We start from the raw sequence: 16,485 nt of genomic DNA, 5'->3' as shown, positions 1-16,485 counted from the left end.
CCATTTGTTGTTTTTTTTATACTTCAAAGTAAGATATGTGCAGTGTGCTTAGGAATTCATTCATAGTTTTTTTTAAACTATAGTCCAGCCTTCCAACAGGTTTGAGGGACAGTGAACTGGCCCCCTGTTTAAAAAGTTTGAGGACCCCTGGACTCTGAATGATGGATAGGCTGAAATCTGAACATGACAGAAGGAATAGTAGATACTAAAGAACTGAATACGTTCAGAATGCATTCCATTAAAAAACAAGCATGCAGGTGTCTCTGTCATGCCCAGATTACAGTAATCAATGTGTCCATAGAGGGCATGCTCTGAACCCTTCTCTCCGCATGGCTTTTTCCTTCTCTAGTTGAGTGAGCGTTGTCCTATCTTGGAGCCCTGGTAGCATAGCTACACACTGGGCTGCTGCCCACAAACTGGGTGAGCATTTCCAACCCACTAGACAGTCCACAGGAGAAAGATAGCCTCTCTCCCAAATTGATAATGATAATACAGTTATTAAATCTGGGCACATTTATACAAATCAACAACAAAGAAAATGGAAGCCGACGAGTTATCCTTTCTCCTAATCAGAGTGGGAACCAAATCAAAATGTAACCACTGTCGGTTCTGGCTCACAGTTCAGATGGACCGTACAGCACCAAGTAGAATGGCTACCTAGGCTTTCTGAGACCATAGATCTTTTGCAAGAACAGAACGTCTCCTCTGTCTCTTATGAAGCAGCTGGTAGCTTTGAAGGGCTGACCTTGCAATCAGCAATCCAGTTCTTAAACCACTATGCTGCTGTAGTAGTGATAAAGGCTCAGAAACAATTGGGAGTTATTTATACTCAACAACATTAAGCTATGAATGAATTGAAGCTATAGGAGGTGGATGAAACTCAGAGACTACTGTTCTGGGAATGTCTTTAAATATTAAACCAAAAATATTTTCTGAAGTTTCCCTAAAATCAAGCAGAAACCACTATGATGCTGTAGTAGTGATAAAGGTTCAGAAACAATTGGGAGATATTTATACTCAACAACATTAAAACATGAATGAACTGAAGCTATAGGAGGTGGATGAAACTCAGAGACTACTGTTCTGGGAATGTCTTTAAATATTAAAACAAAAATATTTTCTGAAGTCTCCCTAAAATCAAACAGTAATCCACTTGGACTAAAGTTTTGCCTTGAGCTTATGATTTTTTTGAGAACCATTTATATGGAATCAAAAGGAAAACCACGACCTAAAGATTATTTAGGGGCACTGAGTGCATGTTGACAGAGAAGGAACAGCTCAGAAGAGGGGGCTGAGAAGCATGCACAGTTCAAAGAATGCAATCAATATGACTGAATCGCACACGTGGGAACTGCTGAATTGATGTATGTGCTGCTGTTACATTTTCAGTCACAACAAAATACAAACAAAAGCAAAACACGTGGCCAAAAAAGCAAACAAAACTCCCCCCAAAACACATATTTGTTTTCTTCCTTTCACATTTGTAGAATCCAAACACATATGGTAAAGAGACAAAAAATTTGTTTTTCTAAACAAAACAAGACATACCGCAATGCGCTTCATCTGAGCCATCCTGACAGTGTGGATGACTGTCGCAAAGATGCACCAGTGGAACACACTCTCCAGTTTCACATTGGAAATCATCGTCCTTGCAGGGTTCTGTGGAGGAAAACATTGATGTATAGGGAAAGGGCATTAAAAATAGAATACTCTGGGCTACCCATCCTATTTCTACTCCATTTACTAACAGTTATTTGCTACAGCACATGGAAGATGTAGCTTTCAGATTGAACAAGGTAATGTACTCACTTAGTGACTCAGCATGCGTCAGACAGAGTATCATCAAAGATAGAATTAAAGCTTGAGGAGAATATGCATCGAACTTCAGGTACTTCTTTTGCAGAAGATCATGAAATAAGTTCCAAGGGATTGCCAAAGGCTTCAGACCCCCTACCCACAAAAATCTCTGACAGTGTCACTCAACAAATCCAAATAACCGTATCATTGAAGCAATAATAATTGAAGTGTTATATAATCTTAGCTTTAGGAGAGGTCTTTTAGATTTGCCAGGTCAATGACACTTCCAAATCATTACTATGAAGGTAACTGAAAGTTGCCAACCATGGCAAGACAAAAATCAGTTGGAAATAATTATCTCAAAGTTTAACTAAATGGACAAAATGTATTTCATTTTCACACAAATAATTACACATTGTCCGCCTTTGCAAACTATACGATATCCGTGAATGTTAGTTTTCTCTCTGTGTTCTATGAATGTGCACAAAGTGACCACACCAGTGCTCTACTTGTTATATTAAGACATACATTATTCCAGAAGACTGGTAACTGACATTGTCAGTGAATATTGTTGTAATTTTTTCCTGACAACCAGCTCCCATTTTTGTGTGTGTGTAAGTAGAATCCAGCCATGAAAGGATGTTTTCCATTCAAGTGAATAATTCCGTTATTGCTATTGGAGTTAGCCCACACTGGTACAATATCCCTCACCCATCAGTGTTGTAAAAATTAGTACTAGGGGCTGATCAATGGCAATATTAATGGAAGATCTTCACGGTCCAGGAAGATGATTGATAAGACGCTCTACCATAAATTAACAAGATCTCTAAGGAGAGCCAAAGCCAAATTAAACAACAACAAAACTCACTTAGATCCATGAATGAATTTTGGCTACCACTTAATTCTAGCTCCAATTGAAGAATAATTAGTTCTTATACCATAGCCTTGCTCAGTATCTGCCCAAAGGAAGTGAATGAAGAAGACACGGGCACTATAGAAAAGTGTGGTGAGGGAATTAGACGGTGTCCAGCTCTCAGATAGAACAGTGTCGGCGGTCTTAAAGCAAACTTCTACATGAGATGTCAATTAAATCCATATGCAAGAAGCACACCGATATTTATGACCCAAGGATCATAAATTCTATAATCCAAAGCTGAAGGAGGGAATAGCATCAGAACCTAAATTGGGAGACTCTGGTTTACAGAAGGCTATGGGTAGCAGCAGAAGCCCACAAGACATATGTGATATCGACACAGGAAATAACCCTCTGGTGATGTCCTTCTACAGCTCATGGTACTTTCAATATTTGTCTCCAGCATCACAATTAACTGGATCGATCACACGCATGGAACTTGTGTGTGTGTGTATGCATGTTCTGTGCAACTCAATTAAAATGAACTCATTCTGTTCCATTCTTTTAATTGCGCCCCCATTTCATTTCATTCAATTTCATCCCAAAAGGGCAAGTTACATTTCTATTTAAAAAGCATGAAAAATACATTAAAAAGCAAGCATTTGAAGAGGGGACAGTAACATGCCAAAGAAAACCACAGTGGTGGCAGATTTTTCCTGCTTCTTCTATTTTAACATTGCAAACATGAGACGACAATGGGAAAGAAAATGGTAGTCTAAGCCAATTTTAACTATTAGTAGGCCAAGGTTCACAAAAGCAATTTAAATATAGTGATATTAAAGTTTTGGTGTTATGCTTTACTTATATTTTAATACTGAAATGTATCTCTTAGTACTTGAAGTAACTGTGAGAAGATAAATCTGTTTGAATTCCCTAGGGATAAGCAGAGAGCTTTGAAATAATGTAGGTGGTGTATACTGTGAACATCTTCATTAAGTCTAGCCATTTACCCAAACAAATATATTAGGGAAAGCAAAATTTTCACAATATTCTGTTTCCTTATTTTTGGCAAAATGCCTTGCACAAAATAAGGAATCAATAGTTATTTGTCCTATATGAAACATAATTGATTCATGTTAAGTGAATGATATGCTTTGACAATTAGTATGATTCCTAGTAAGTGAGTTTTAAAAGTAGCCTAGAGGAGAAATTTTGAATCACACACAAAATCTCCAAACCTGATGTTTTTAAGTTGATTAAAAACCTAACAAATGATACCAAACAAGCCTACATGACAGCACTGTACTGCCTCGTGGTGTTTCTAAGTCTGTAATCTTAAAGGGCGCAAAGTGCTGCATCGTCCTCTCTCAGAGTGACTGTTAGGTTGAACTACAAATCTTCTGATTAATAGCGCAATACTTAGTTACTATGACACAGGGCTCTCTTAGTTTCTAAACGTATCTTTTTAACAATCCATTTAAAATTTAAGATAATTGGATAACGGTAACCAATGATTTGAAGAAGATGTAAAATTCTGGAGGTAAGGCAGTTCTCAAATCAGATGACCATGATTTGATGAACAATATAGCCCTTTTCTAGTTTTGCAACCTTGAGACATACCTTCTCTGAGCCTCTGTTTCCTTGACTATGATACAGGAAAAAACACTACGGCTGATCCTTGAACAAGGTGGGTGCTGGTGGTGCTGACTTCCGGTGCAGTTATAAATCCAAATACAGTTTACAGTTGATAGTGAGTTCCTGCTGAGATGATTAACATCCATGACATTGAAGTTATATTTGTAACACTTGAGCAATCCACCCATAAGTGGACCACTTGCTGCTCAAGAGCCAACTGTATTTATATCTTAGGTGTGTGATGAGAGCAAGGAAATTAAATACATTTTAAAAATATGCTAAACTACATATGATGAACGTTCAATAAGTAATATTCTTAATAGTAACGTTTATAAATCAGCTTTTCCACCAATATTTTAAAAGAATGCTCTTAATTCCATGTTATTGAAATGATAACCTGCTCTCCAGATTACTAGACAACAGAAGTGAGCTTCACTATTCCTTCACTTTGGATTTCATACCAAGATAATTGAAGCTGTTTGTGTAATTTATTTTAAACATTGAAAAATTTTGTTTCCTTCCAAATTTAGGCAGCCTTGACAGAATATATATTTACCTACATGGTTATGTTTTGTTTTTCCGTTTTCAAGCAAACATTTATAGCTTTAGAGAAGCAGATAAAATCTCTCGAAAGTTAGCACTATTAGGAAAGTCCTTGTAGATGTAATTTTCAATTTGTTTCAAAAACATACACTATATATCCTACAGGCTAGCAATATTATTTTAATGGATTTATATGCATATTTCATCTTCCTTGTATTTCTTTTCCCTTAGAAAAGAGGAGGTTAAAAAACAGCGATATATGTGGATGTGTTCATATATTCTATCTTAAATAATATGGAATATTTAGTTAACGTGCTGTTTTCATAGCTGGTTAAAATCATTATATAAACGTTAACTCTCAATGTCATTAACTTAGTTCTAGCTAAATTTATTGCTAATTTTACTTTCATTAATATAATCAGACTATATTTTACTATAAAAGTACTGACTAGTAGAATGGAACAAGATAACTCTGAATGAAAGCATTTATAAACGTTGAAAATGATGACTCAATTTTATACACCAGACAAATAGCTATATCATATGGATCCAGAAAAATTCATCTCTTTTGGTAGGCCAGATGCATTGGATGAAGAAATTCTAATGAGCAAAACTACCTATTATTGCTAAACTCAAAAAAAAAACTATTAATGCTGAGGAGAGGTGGAAATAAGTTCTTTCAAAAATTTCCTTAGAGACACAAATTGGATGCTAGTTCATTGCAATATATACTAGTTTAGTTTCATTAGAAAATCTTTAATGCAACTGCTTAGTTCTCCGTGACATCTAAAATCTTATTTTCGATAGTTCTATGCCAATGGTGAGTGAATGAAAAAGAAATACTGCTAAGAATTTAATTTCCCTTCTCTTGTTAATGAAGTCTCCAGTAGCCCTGCCTCATTTACTCAACATATGCTTGCTTTTAAATGGAATGGAATTGATCTCTAAGGCATATGCCACAAAATTTGGGGAAGACTTTAAGCTTCTTAAATGTAATAATCAGGTGTCGCTTCATAGTTGCACGTTAAGCACTGCTAAATTCTCAGTTAAGATGTTGAGTAGCAGAAAGAGTGAGGGGATATTTATAGGAGAGTGGTTTTAATAAATCTATATCTTATATACTCTAGTTTAACATGTGGAAATACCACAGCCCAATCTTTTTCCATTACTAGGTTGTTTATGTTTACTGCCAACTCTGTTTCTGTTATTGCTTTCCAGTCTGTTGGTGTAAGAATCTAGCTAGAAAACGATTTTGCTGATGGCAATTCACTCAACTCATTTTGTATTCATTGGTACTTGTCCCATGGCAAGGAGGAATGTGGAACCAAATTCCTGGACTATTCACTATCCAGGATTGGTCACTGGATAGAATATCTGTTCTAATAACAATGAGGGATATTTTCTCTTGAAAATATTTTTTTCATAAATAGCATAGCAGTAGTAAAGGAATCTAGTTAAATAAGATACAGCTATAAACAAAACCTAGACCATGAATCTAGCATCTGTAGTGTGTTTAGGGCAATATATTATGCTCTTAGGGATTTTATCTTGCATAGATAGTGTTTGCCATGTTTTCCCTAGCTGTGATGCTACAGCTCATTATAAGAATCTAGTGAAAAGTCCAGAAACTGTAATGCTGTTAATGGAAGAAACTTATCGAAATCCCCCCTTTCCACAATTTCTTTTTCTATTTTCCTCATAGTAACTTAGAATATGGATGTAAAAAAACCTAATCTCTTTCATAAATTTTGTCTCAAGATGGATTGCATGCTTACACATAGTAGAATGACATAAAATGATTGCAGTTATCTTGCTTTCTGAATAAATCTACTCTCTTACTGTCCAGAGCTTTAAATTTTTCATAAAATTTCTTTCATTTGTTTTTACCATTGATCTCCATTTATTTAAAAATGCAATGACTCTGTGAAAATTTCTTTCCATAACAAAATTATTGAAAACATATGATAGGTTGTCTTTTCCACAGAAAAGGTATGTGCGTGTTGGATTTGGTAGGACTTTGAAGATATGTGAACATAATTCTAATCCCCTTGCATCTAAGTATGATGACATTGATAGTTAAGCATTTTCACTGAAACATTTTTCATGAAAATATTTGAAGATACCATTTATAACAGAGAACACTATTATAAATGAATGAGATATAAAGATAACTTAATGTTTGAAATGTTTGTAAAGTAATAATGTTTATTCTCCATAAGAATTAACAAAAAGAAAAATCCATTTGGAATTAAAATTTTACAGAAAAAATTAATAATGTAGAATCTTACTTCTTAATTTTCTATAAAACCCAGTCAGATGGCAAGGTTTTTCATGTTGTTTCACAGTTTGCAGAGGAGACCATTTTCTCTTTATTCTTTCCACAGGTAGGTTTTTTATGTTCTTTCGTTTGTTGTGTTTTTCGTGTTGTTACGTGGGATAGAGTTGGCTCTGCTATATGGCAACCCAATGTACAACAAAATAAAATGTTTCCTAGTCCTACCTACTCCATCCTTAAAACCTTTACTATTTTTCCCCCTTATTTTATTGGGGGCTCTTACATCTCGTAGCACAACCCATACATTCATTCAGTCGAGCACATTTGCACATATGCCGCCATCATCCTTCTCAAAGCACTCACTTCCCTCTTGAGCCCCTGATAGCAGGTCTCTATTTCTTCCCCCTCACTCCACTACCCACCCTCCTCATGAACCCTTGATAACTTATAGATTATTATTTTCAAATCTTACATCATCTTCCATCACCCCTCAGCCACTTTTCCATTATTCATCCCCCTGGGAGGGGGTTATAGTGGGATACTTGCAATCGATTCCCACCTTTTTTCCCCCTCCACTAATCTTCCTGGTATCCCTACTCTCATTGTTAGTCCTGAGGGGTTTATCTATCGGAAGTCCCTGTGTTTCTGGCTCTTATCTGCAGCAGTGTGCATGTGATGATTAGGTGTCAATGGGATCAGGTATCAGGCATCCAAGACACAGAACAAAATCACACCCAATGTGAATGGGGAGATCCTATCTGTAGACAATTGGACATTCCCACACAGAGGGGTCACGGGGCAGAGGTGAGCCTTTCAGGGTGCAGTATAGTACCCTTTCCCCCTACTACTTTTGAAGCCATTGTTGCAGCCACTGTGCAGTTCCTTTCTTTGGTGTCTCTTACCAGGGATTGGTTCTTCCCAATCATGTGTCCAAAGTATCCAAGGGAAAGTCTTTCCATTCTGCCATCTAAGAAGCATTCTGAGTATACTTCTTTCAAGAAAAGTTTGTTAACCTTTCTGGAAATCTATGGTGTATTCCATATTCTTCATGCAAACCATGATTCAAATTCTCCTTCACACTTCTGTGTTCATCATATAGTTTTTGAATTGAATATAAAGAAATTGAAATGATCATTTCTGGGTGAGGTGTACTTATTCTTCAAGGTGCATTTTCATGTTTAGCACTAAAAAAGTCCGTTGCCAGTATATTTATTCCATTAAATACATCATTGAATTTCTTGACTGATGTTGCCACAAGCATTGATTGTGGAGTAAACAAATTGATCAATATAGTAATTGGTAAAATCCTTTGTAAGTCACTTGGTAAAAGCATTCAATTTTTTTATTACAAATAATAGAGATGCTGTATGTGTTGATTAAATGTCCTTGTATGTTGATAGAAAGTACACTATTAATTGATTGATAAGTAAGACAAAATCCTTGACAACTTCAATATTTTCTCCATTTAGAATTATGTCACTTACATGTCCAGTTGTGAGGGTGTTTGTCTTCTTCTCTTGAGGAGCAATCCAAAGGAAAGCCTGTAATCCTTGATCTTCAGCTATCATGCTGCAAGTCCTCTTCCTTCCCTTACAGGAAGCAAACTTGTCACAACTTGTTAATGAGACTTCTTCCAATTTGGATGATTCCTTTTTCCTCATTTACTTCAGCTTCTTGAGTCATTTCCCAGCATTCAGATTGAATAGAATTTCTGATAGTTCTCTGTCAATGTACTGCTATCATTATTCTTTAAAAGTCTCCAGAAAATGATTTACATGTGTATTTCCTGTGTTATCCTTATTTGTAGAAACATCTCAGTATTTTATCAACTCTACAGCCTTACTCCAATACTTTCAATGAAGCTTGAACATTATATTTTAGTACCTTTGGTTATTTATTTTGTGCTATCTCATGACTATTTTTAAACATAATCTAAACTTTGACTAATTATATTTGGTACATGACTCTATATATTACTTTCATATTTTTATCCTTCCTGTGTTAATTTTTTCACAACCTGTCTGTCAATTGTGGTGCTCGTGTGTTTCTGTGATGCTGGAAGCTATTTCACTCATATTTCAAATACCACGAAGGTCACTCAATGCTAACAGGTTTTAGCAGAGCTTCTGGACTCAGAATAGACAATGAAGAAGAAGAAGTGAATTAGCCACTGAAAACTCTATGGATACCATGACTGAAAACATAATGAATGGAAACACAAGGTTTCCAGATATTCTGCCAGAATAGGAGGCCCTCTGGTTAGAAGACACTCAAAATGTGACTGAGGAAGAGCTGCCTTTACAAAAGAAAAATTGAACATAATGAGTCATGTAGAGTGATGCCTGGAGGATTAGAGATTTTGAGGGCTCACATTGAGAAAAACAAGTTGAAAATATCAATTAGTAATTACAACTTAGAATATAAAGACTAAGAATTTGAGAAAATTGATCTTCTAGGTGTTGATGAACTGAATTGGACTGGTACAAGACATTTTGAATCAGCCATTTTGAATCAAGATGACTTTCATTATGTTGCATGATTTTTATTATTAAATGGACAGTTCAAGAGCTATCTTGAAGTACAAGACTGGGTGATAGTGTAATTTCTACCAACATACAAGGAAATGTAATCAACTCAAGTATTATTTAATTTACATAGCATCACTATTGTTTGTGATACAGAATTGAAGAATTTTAACAATGTCTTCCGTTTGAAATGGATCAAACAAGCAATCAAGATGCGATAGTAATTATTGGCGATTGGAATGCAAAAGTTGGAAACTGAAAGGAAGAAACAGTAGTGGAAAATAGTGTTTTGACGATAGAAATGAATGTGAAGCTGCATGATAGAATATTACATGTTGAACATCTTTCTCACAAATGCCATTCTTTAACAATACAGAAAAATAAATACATATAGTCTTCTCCCCATGGGATACACAGAAATAAAATCGACTATGTCTGTGGGAAGAGATGATGGAGAAGTTCAATATCAATAGCTAAAACCAGGCCACAGAGGTGACAGTGGAACAGACTTTCAATTGCTCATGTGTAAGTTCAGATTGAAGTTGAAGAAAATTAAAACAAGTTGACAAGAACCAGCATATCACCTAAATATAAATAAATATCACAGAACCTTTTGGAATATATATATCAAGAATAGATTTGACTCATTGAGTACTAATGGCTGAATAGCTGATGAGCTGAGGGATGACATTAAGGTCACCATTTGTGAAAAATGCAAATGATTATTGAAAAGACAGAAAATAAAGAAAAGTTCAATATAGATGTCAGAAGAGGTTCTTAATCATAGCGCATTTAAGACAAATAGAAGAAATGATAAAAATAAAAAATTGAACAGAAAATTACTAAGCTTTCTCTACAAAACCAAGTTAAATCTTATAATGAAATGTGAAAAACCTAGAATTAGAAAACAAAAAAGAAACAACTTGCTCCACATATCTTAAACTGAAAGAACTCAAGAGGAATTCAAGCCTTGAGGTGCTTTATTGAAAGATCCTATGGTCAAATATTGAATGATGTAAGCAGGATCAGAGGAAGAAAGAAAGGATACACAAAATCACTGTAGCTAAAATTACTAGTCCATGTTCCTCCATTTCAAGAGGTGTCATATGAGCAAGATCAATGCTACTGAAGGAAGAAGTTCAAGCTTCCCTCTAAGCATTAACTAAAACAAAGGCTCCAAAGAAAGTTAAACCAACAGCATGCTCAAATTATGTAACAATACAATTTATATCATCTGTATGTAAAATTTTGCTGAAGATCATCCAACAATAGTTGCAGCAGGGCATTGGCAGGGAGCTGCCCGAAGTTCAGGTCTGATTCCAAAGAGGATATAGAAGGAGAGATATCAATGCTGATGTCTAATGGGTCTCAGCTGAAAGCAGAGAATATCAGAAAGATGATTACTTGTGTTCCATTAACTATGTCAAAGTATTCAACTGTGTGTGTCATAAAAAACAATGGATAGCCTTGAGAATACTGAGAAATACATGCAGAAATTGTACAAGAATCAAGATGAAGTTGTACAAACAGAACAAAGGAATATTGCATGGTATAAAATCAGAAAAGTGATACATCAGTATTATATCTTCTCACTATAATTATTCAATCTACATCTTGAGAAAATCATCAGAGAAGCTAGAATATAAAATGAAGGATGTGGCTTTTTTTGGGGGGGTAGGCTTTTTAACAATCTATGTGATAAGATGACATAACCTTGATGTTGAAAGTGAAAAAGACTTGTAATACTTGATGTTAAAGATCAAAGATTATAGCCTTCAGGATGGCTTAGAACGCAATGTACAAACAAAACCAAACCCGCACAACTAAACTAATAGGAAACGTGTTAAATGAAGAAAAGTTTGAAGTTGTCTAGGATTTTGTCTTGCTAGGATCCACAAGCAATGATTATGGAAGCAGCACTCAAGAGAAAATGACACAAATGATCCCGTAAATGTGCAACCCCAAACCTCTTTATAGTGTTGAAAAGCAGCGGTGTTACTTTGAGGAAAATTGTGCCTGATTCAACCTAGGGTATTTTTAATAGTCTTGTATTGTAAAGTTTGGACATTGAATAAGGAAGACTGATGAAAAATTGATGTGTTTGAACTATAGTTCTTGGGCTGATAAAAGAACAAACGAATGACTCAGTGGAAGTACAGTCAGAATGCTCTGTAGAGGCAAGATGAACGAAACATTGCCTCAGCTTCACAGCTGTTGTCCTGTGTTAGCCTATTATACATTCCATTCACTGGGTCAATCCAGCTTGCGATGATCTTCCTCTTTTTAATTGATCCTCTCTTTTAACAAGTAAAATGGCAGTGACACCACAGTTGAGCAAGAGTAACCACCCATTTTGGTCAGATCATAAACATCATAGGTACCCCAATTTAATTGCCCTACTCCCACCATTCAAGAAAAAACATATCCAGAGTGCTGCTTAAAGCCAAGGATAGTGAGATTCCTCTCATGCACTTTTGACATGTTGACAAGAGAGATCAGTCCGTGGCGAAGAAAGTCATGCTTGAAATTGCAGAGAGGCAGGGAAAGAGAGACTAGCCCTCAATGAGATGGATTATCCCAGTGGCATCAACAGTGGGCTCCAACAGAAGGCACTTGCTTGTAGGGATGCCACAGCGCTGGGTGGTGTTTTGATGTGTTGCACATAGGATAGCTGTGAGTTGGAATGGACTCAATGCCGCCTGACAACAACATGTCTACTTTTTCCCTTAAAATACCTCACTCTTACAACGTGATGCATGCACTCTTCAATATTTATTTAGCTTGGCAAATGCCAAACTTGATCTCACCCTTTTGTTTTTTTTAGCTCTGTATCTTTGCATATTTATTATTATATTTGCCTTTATGTTCTTAAGTCACAAATCGAAAACTTCTGTTCATCTCTTTTACTCCCGCATTTATTATATTTTACTTTAAGTACTCTGTGCTCCAGGGTAACTTTTGAGGTCCCTTCTGACATCTACCTTGGTTTATTCTCTGTCATGGTGTGGTAGTCACCTAATCTGGTGTCAATTTAAGGGTTAAGAGTGTAGGGGTGGAGTCTAGCCTGTCAATCTGGAGATATCCAATGAAACTTCTGTGTGGGTATAGTCTTCTCATGAGAATTCTGGGAAATCTGGTACTTCCTCCTTGGAGGTGGAAGAAATCTCTCTCTCTCTCTCTCTCTTTCTCTCTCTCTGCTACTCCCTGAGAGACATTTGCTTAAGACAAGCCACATGGACGCAACCAGACCTCGGAAGCTGAAGAAGCCACACATAGAGAGACCCCTGCCAGCGCTGAGATGCTTACAACTCCACTGGATCCAAACTCTTTTTACCCACTGGCTTGGGATTGTCCTGCATTTGGCTTCATTGCATGTGTTTTGTGAGTCTGAAGAGCACTTGATAGATTGGTATCAGACATATGGGCTAATATTGGACTTATGGACCTGATCTGGAGTGGGCTGGGATGTTTTCTCAATGTACAATTGCTCTTGTATATAAATCTCTTTCTTATACACATAGGTGTGTCCATGGATTTGTTTCTCTAGTCTACCCAGATTAATACACATGGTTAGATTTCATGTCAACTGACACTTGTTTAAAAGTAGGGGTAACTCTAGCCTATCAATCAGGTCAGTTCCTTGAGGGAGTAGGCTTTTTATAAGAGAGATACTAAGGAGAAATGAGATCTCTCACTGATTTTCTGAACAGCACCTCTGGCTCTGGAAGTTCGCCAACTCTAGGAACTGTGGAACCTTGCAATGTTCCTGGCAATCTTGGATCCATGTGAGTCTAAACTCACTAGCCTGTGATCTCCCACATTCGCAATTCATCCTCTGGCATCTGCATGAGTTTAAAGGCCTTCCAGCTAATATCTGGAGTTAAGTTGGACTAGAGTGGACCGCTCTCTTGCTATTCAAGGTTATTTTGTTGTAATCATTTTCTTATCCATGTGTGAGTGTTACTGGGTTTGTTTCTCCAGAAAGCCCAGTTTAACATACCTTACTTTTTGTCTCTTAATGCCCATTGCTTCCCTGATGTCTGATGTCCTTCATAGCATCCCCTAAGTTTCCTGGTCTTTGCTCATTAGTGTTGTTAAAATAATCTTTAAATTTAGGTGGACTATATGAAGGTCAAACTTTAACTTTGATAGACTTATTTTGATTTTCTCCACTTTTAACTTGAACTTGTATATAAGCAATTGATGATCTATTCTGTCTTCAGTCTGTGGACTTGTTCTGGATACTGATATTGAACCTGTTATACCTATCTTTCCATAGCTGTAATTTATTTGAATCCAGAGTATTCCACTTAATAAAGTCCAAAATTAAGAGCATAATCACCATTTACGTGGTTGAAAAAGGTATTCCCAAGAAAAATATCATAAATGTTTCAAAATTATGCCATGCCCTCTCTGACATTGTTTCCATTACCCAAACCGTGCTTTTCACAAACCAGTCCTGCATTCTTTCCAACTTTGACATTTCAATGATTAGTAACTATCAATTCATCTTGATGGTTGTTGATCAACTTCAAACTGAAGTAGTAAAAAGTTTTTTTTCTTTCTCTTGACATTAGTATTGGTGCAGAAACTAAAATAATAGTTACATTAACTGATCTTCCTGGCAGGTGCATGGATATTATCCTATCATTGACAGAATTTTACTTAATGATAGATTGGGTTTGGAAAAATGAATGTGACACAGTTGCTTATTCATTTTGTCACTCCCTGTATTATAGAACATATGGTTTTTGTATACAACATGGGTACTTCCAGTCTACTTCAGTTCACCAATTCATAAGAATTCATATGCTTTCAGGACCAGGGGTGTGAGGGGCGATACTGGAAGAGTAGAGGGTGAGTGGGCTAGAAAGGGGGAACCGATTACAAGGATCTACATGTGACCTCCTGCCTGGGGGATGGACAACAGAAAAGGGGGTGAAGGGAGACACCGGATAGGGCAAGATATGACAAAATAATAATCTATAAATTATCAAGGGCTCATGAGGCAGGGGGGAGCAGGGAGGGAGGGGAAAAAAAGAGGACCTGATGCAAAGGGCTTAAGTGGAGAGCAAATGCTTTGAAAATGATGAGGGTAAAGAATGTACAGATGTGCTTTATACAATTGATGTATGTATATGTAGGGATTGTGATGAGTTGTATGAGCCCCTAATAAAATGTTTTTTAAAAAAGAATTCAAACACTAAAAGTTCTATTTCACTTTTTTATCTTGCAATTTTCTGAGATTCATGCTTTATATATTTCATGTTCTAAATACTAATAGGTGATTGCAGCTGTTTCTCCTAATTTGAATCATGTTACATAGACAAATGAAGGTTCCAAAATATTTAATCCAGGTTAACTCTACATATTCCCTGTCATAGAATTTGATGGGTTCATCTTATAGTTAAAAGGTTTGCATAGAACTTAATTCAAGGTCCTCTGAAAATTTTCCACTATGGGTGACCCTGCAGATATTTAAGATACTAGCACTGTAGTTTCTAGAATCACAGCATACAAGACACAGTAAAACAAAAGTAAATAAACAACCCCCCCCCCCCGGCTATTCCTAAGCCTATATCCTAGAGAAACAGAAACTCCTGTGCATAGCAGGTGCATGCAATATGTGAAGCATTATTGGTTACATAAAAAATTATTGGAGTCAGAGGAAAAGAGCGACCGGTTAAGAATCACCTGTCTGGAGCTCCTGCTGCCAGATCAGAAAATTGGAAGAGGTTGTACACTGGTACAGATAGGAGCTGGAAACACCGGGAATCCAGGACAGATGATCCCTTCAGGACCAGTGATGAGAATGGTGATACTGGGAGGGTGGAGGCAGGGTGGAGTGGAAAAGGGGAACCGATTACAAGGATCTACATATAACCTCCTCCCTTGTTTGTGTTCTACAGAAAAGTGGGTGAAGGGAGACGTCAGACAGTCCAGGATATGACAAATAATAATTTATAAATTATCTAGGGTTCATGAGGGAGGGAAGAGCTGGGAGGGAAGGGGAAAATTGAGGAGCTGATACCAAGGGCTGAAGTGGAGAGCAAATATTTTGAGAAATGAGGAGGGCAACAAATGTAAAAATATGCTTGATACAATTGATGTATGTATGGATTTTGATAAGAGTTCTATGAGCCCCCAATAATAAAATATTTTAAAATATAAACAATTATTGAAAAAATCTAAACATCCATCAATAGGGTAGCATATAAATTTGGATGTTTCACATAATAGAATTCTATTTGGGAGTTAAAACAATGATCTTTGTACTAGAAAGAATAAATCTCAACCATATGATGTTCGGTAGAAAGAGTAAATTGCAAGATGATAAAAAACAAAAAATTAACTGAATTAAAGCCTCTATGGAAGGCTTTTATTTGTTGTCTTTCCTGGATGTTCATTACATACTCTTGCTTTAATTCTTCATCTGTTATTTTCATTCTTGATCTTTTTCTTTGTATTGTATTTTTGTAATGCTTTGTTGCAGCAATTTTTTTAACATATGGACATTTTTTAGAACCATCCTTTTTGAATATTTACCCAAATAAATAAAAAGTGTGTAGCTAATAGTACTAAAATGGACCACAAATCAAATGAGGAAAAATAGTCTGGTTGTGACATTGTTTCCTGTTATTAAAGAGTACAGTTTAATAGCACTTCAGGGGACAGACACTCAGAAATTATATTTTATTATTCTTTTTTAGTGTCAGTCCATAATTTCTGGTATAAAATAATGGTAAAACTACTTTATAGTTTATATTATTTTCCAAAGCTCTTACTATAACATTTTTTAATATAATAAGGAGCCAATAGGGGCTATCAAACAAAGCATATCCAAAGCCTGTTTTATC

The 16,485-nt window shown here is 36.1% G+C and overlaps 1 protein-coding gene across 1 annotated transcript in view; it reads right to left on the bottom strand.

Moving 5' to 3' along the window:
- Positions 1 to 16,485, bottom strand: part of TMPRSS15 (transmembrane serine protease 15) — a 186,809-nt gene that overhangs the window by 66,525 nt on the left and 103,799 nt on the right. The window contains exon 17 of the mRNA XM_075542932.1: positions 1,549 to 1,659. Within this exon, the coding sequence (XP_075399047.1) occupies positions 1,549 to 1,659 (111 nt within the window). The remainder of the gene's footprint in view (positions 1 to 1,548; positions 1,660 to 16,485) is intronic.

The sequence above is a fragment of the Tenrec ecaudatus genome, chromosome 2 (genome assembly GCF_050624435.1).
Source record: "Tenrec ecaudatus isolate mTenEca1 chromosome 2, mTenEca1.hap1, whole genome shotgun sequence".
NCBI classification, from domain to species: Eukaryota; Metazoa; Chordata; class Mammalia; order Afrosoricida; family Tenrecidae; genus Tenrec; species Tenrec ecaudatus.
This window is presented reverse-complemented; position numbering and strand designations above follow the sequence as displayed.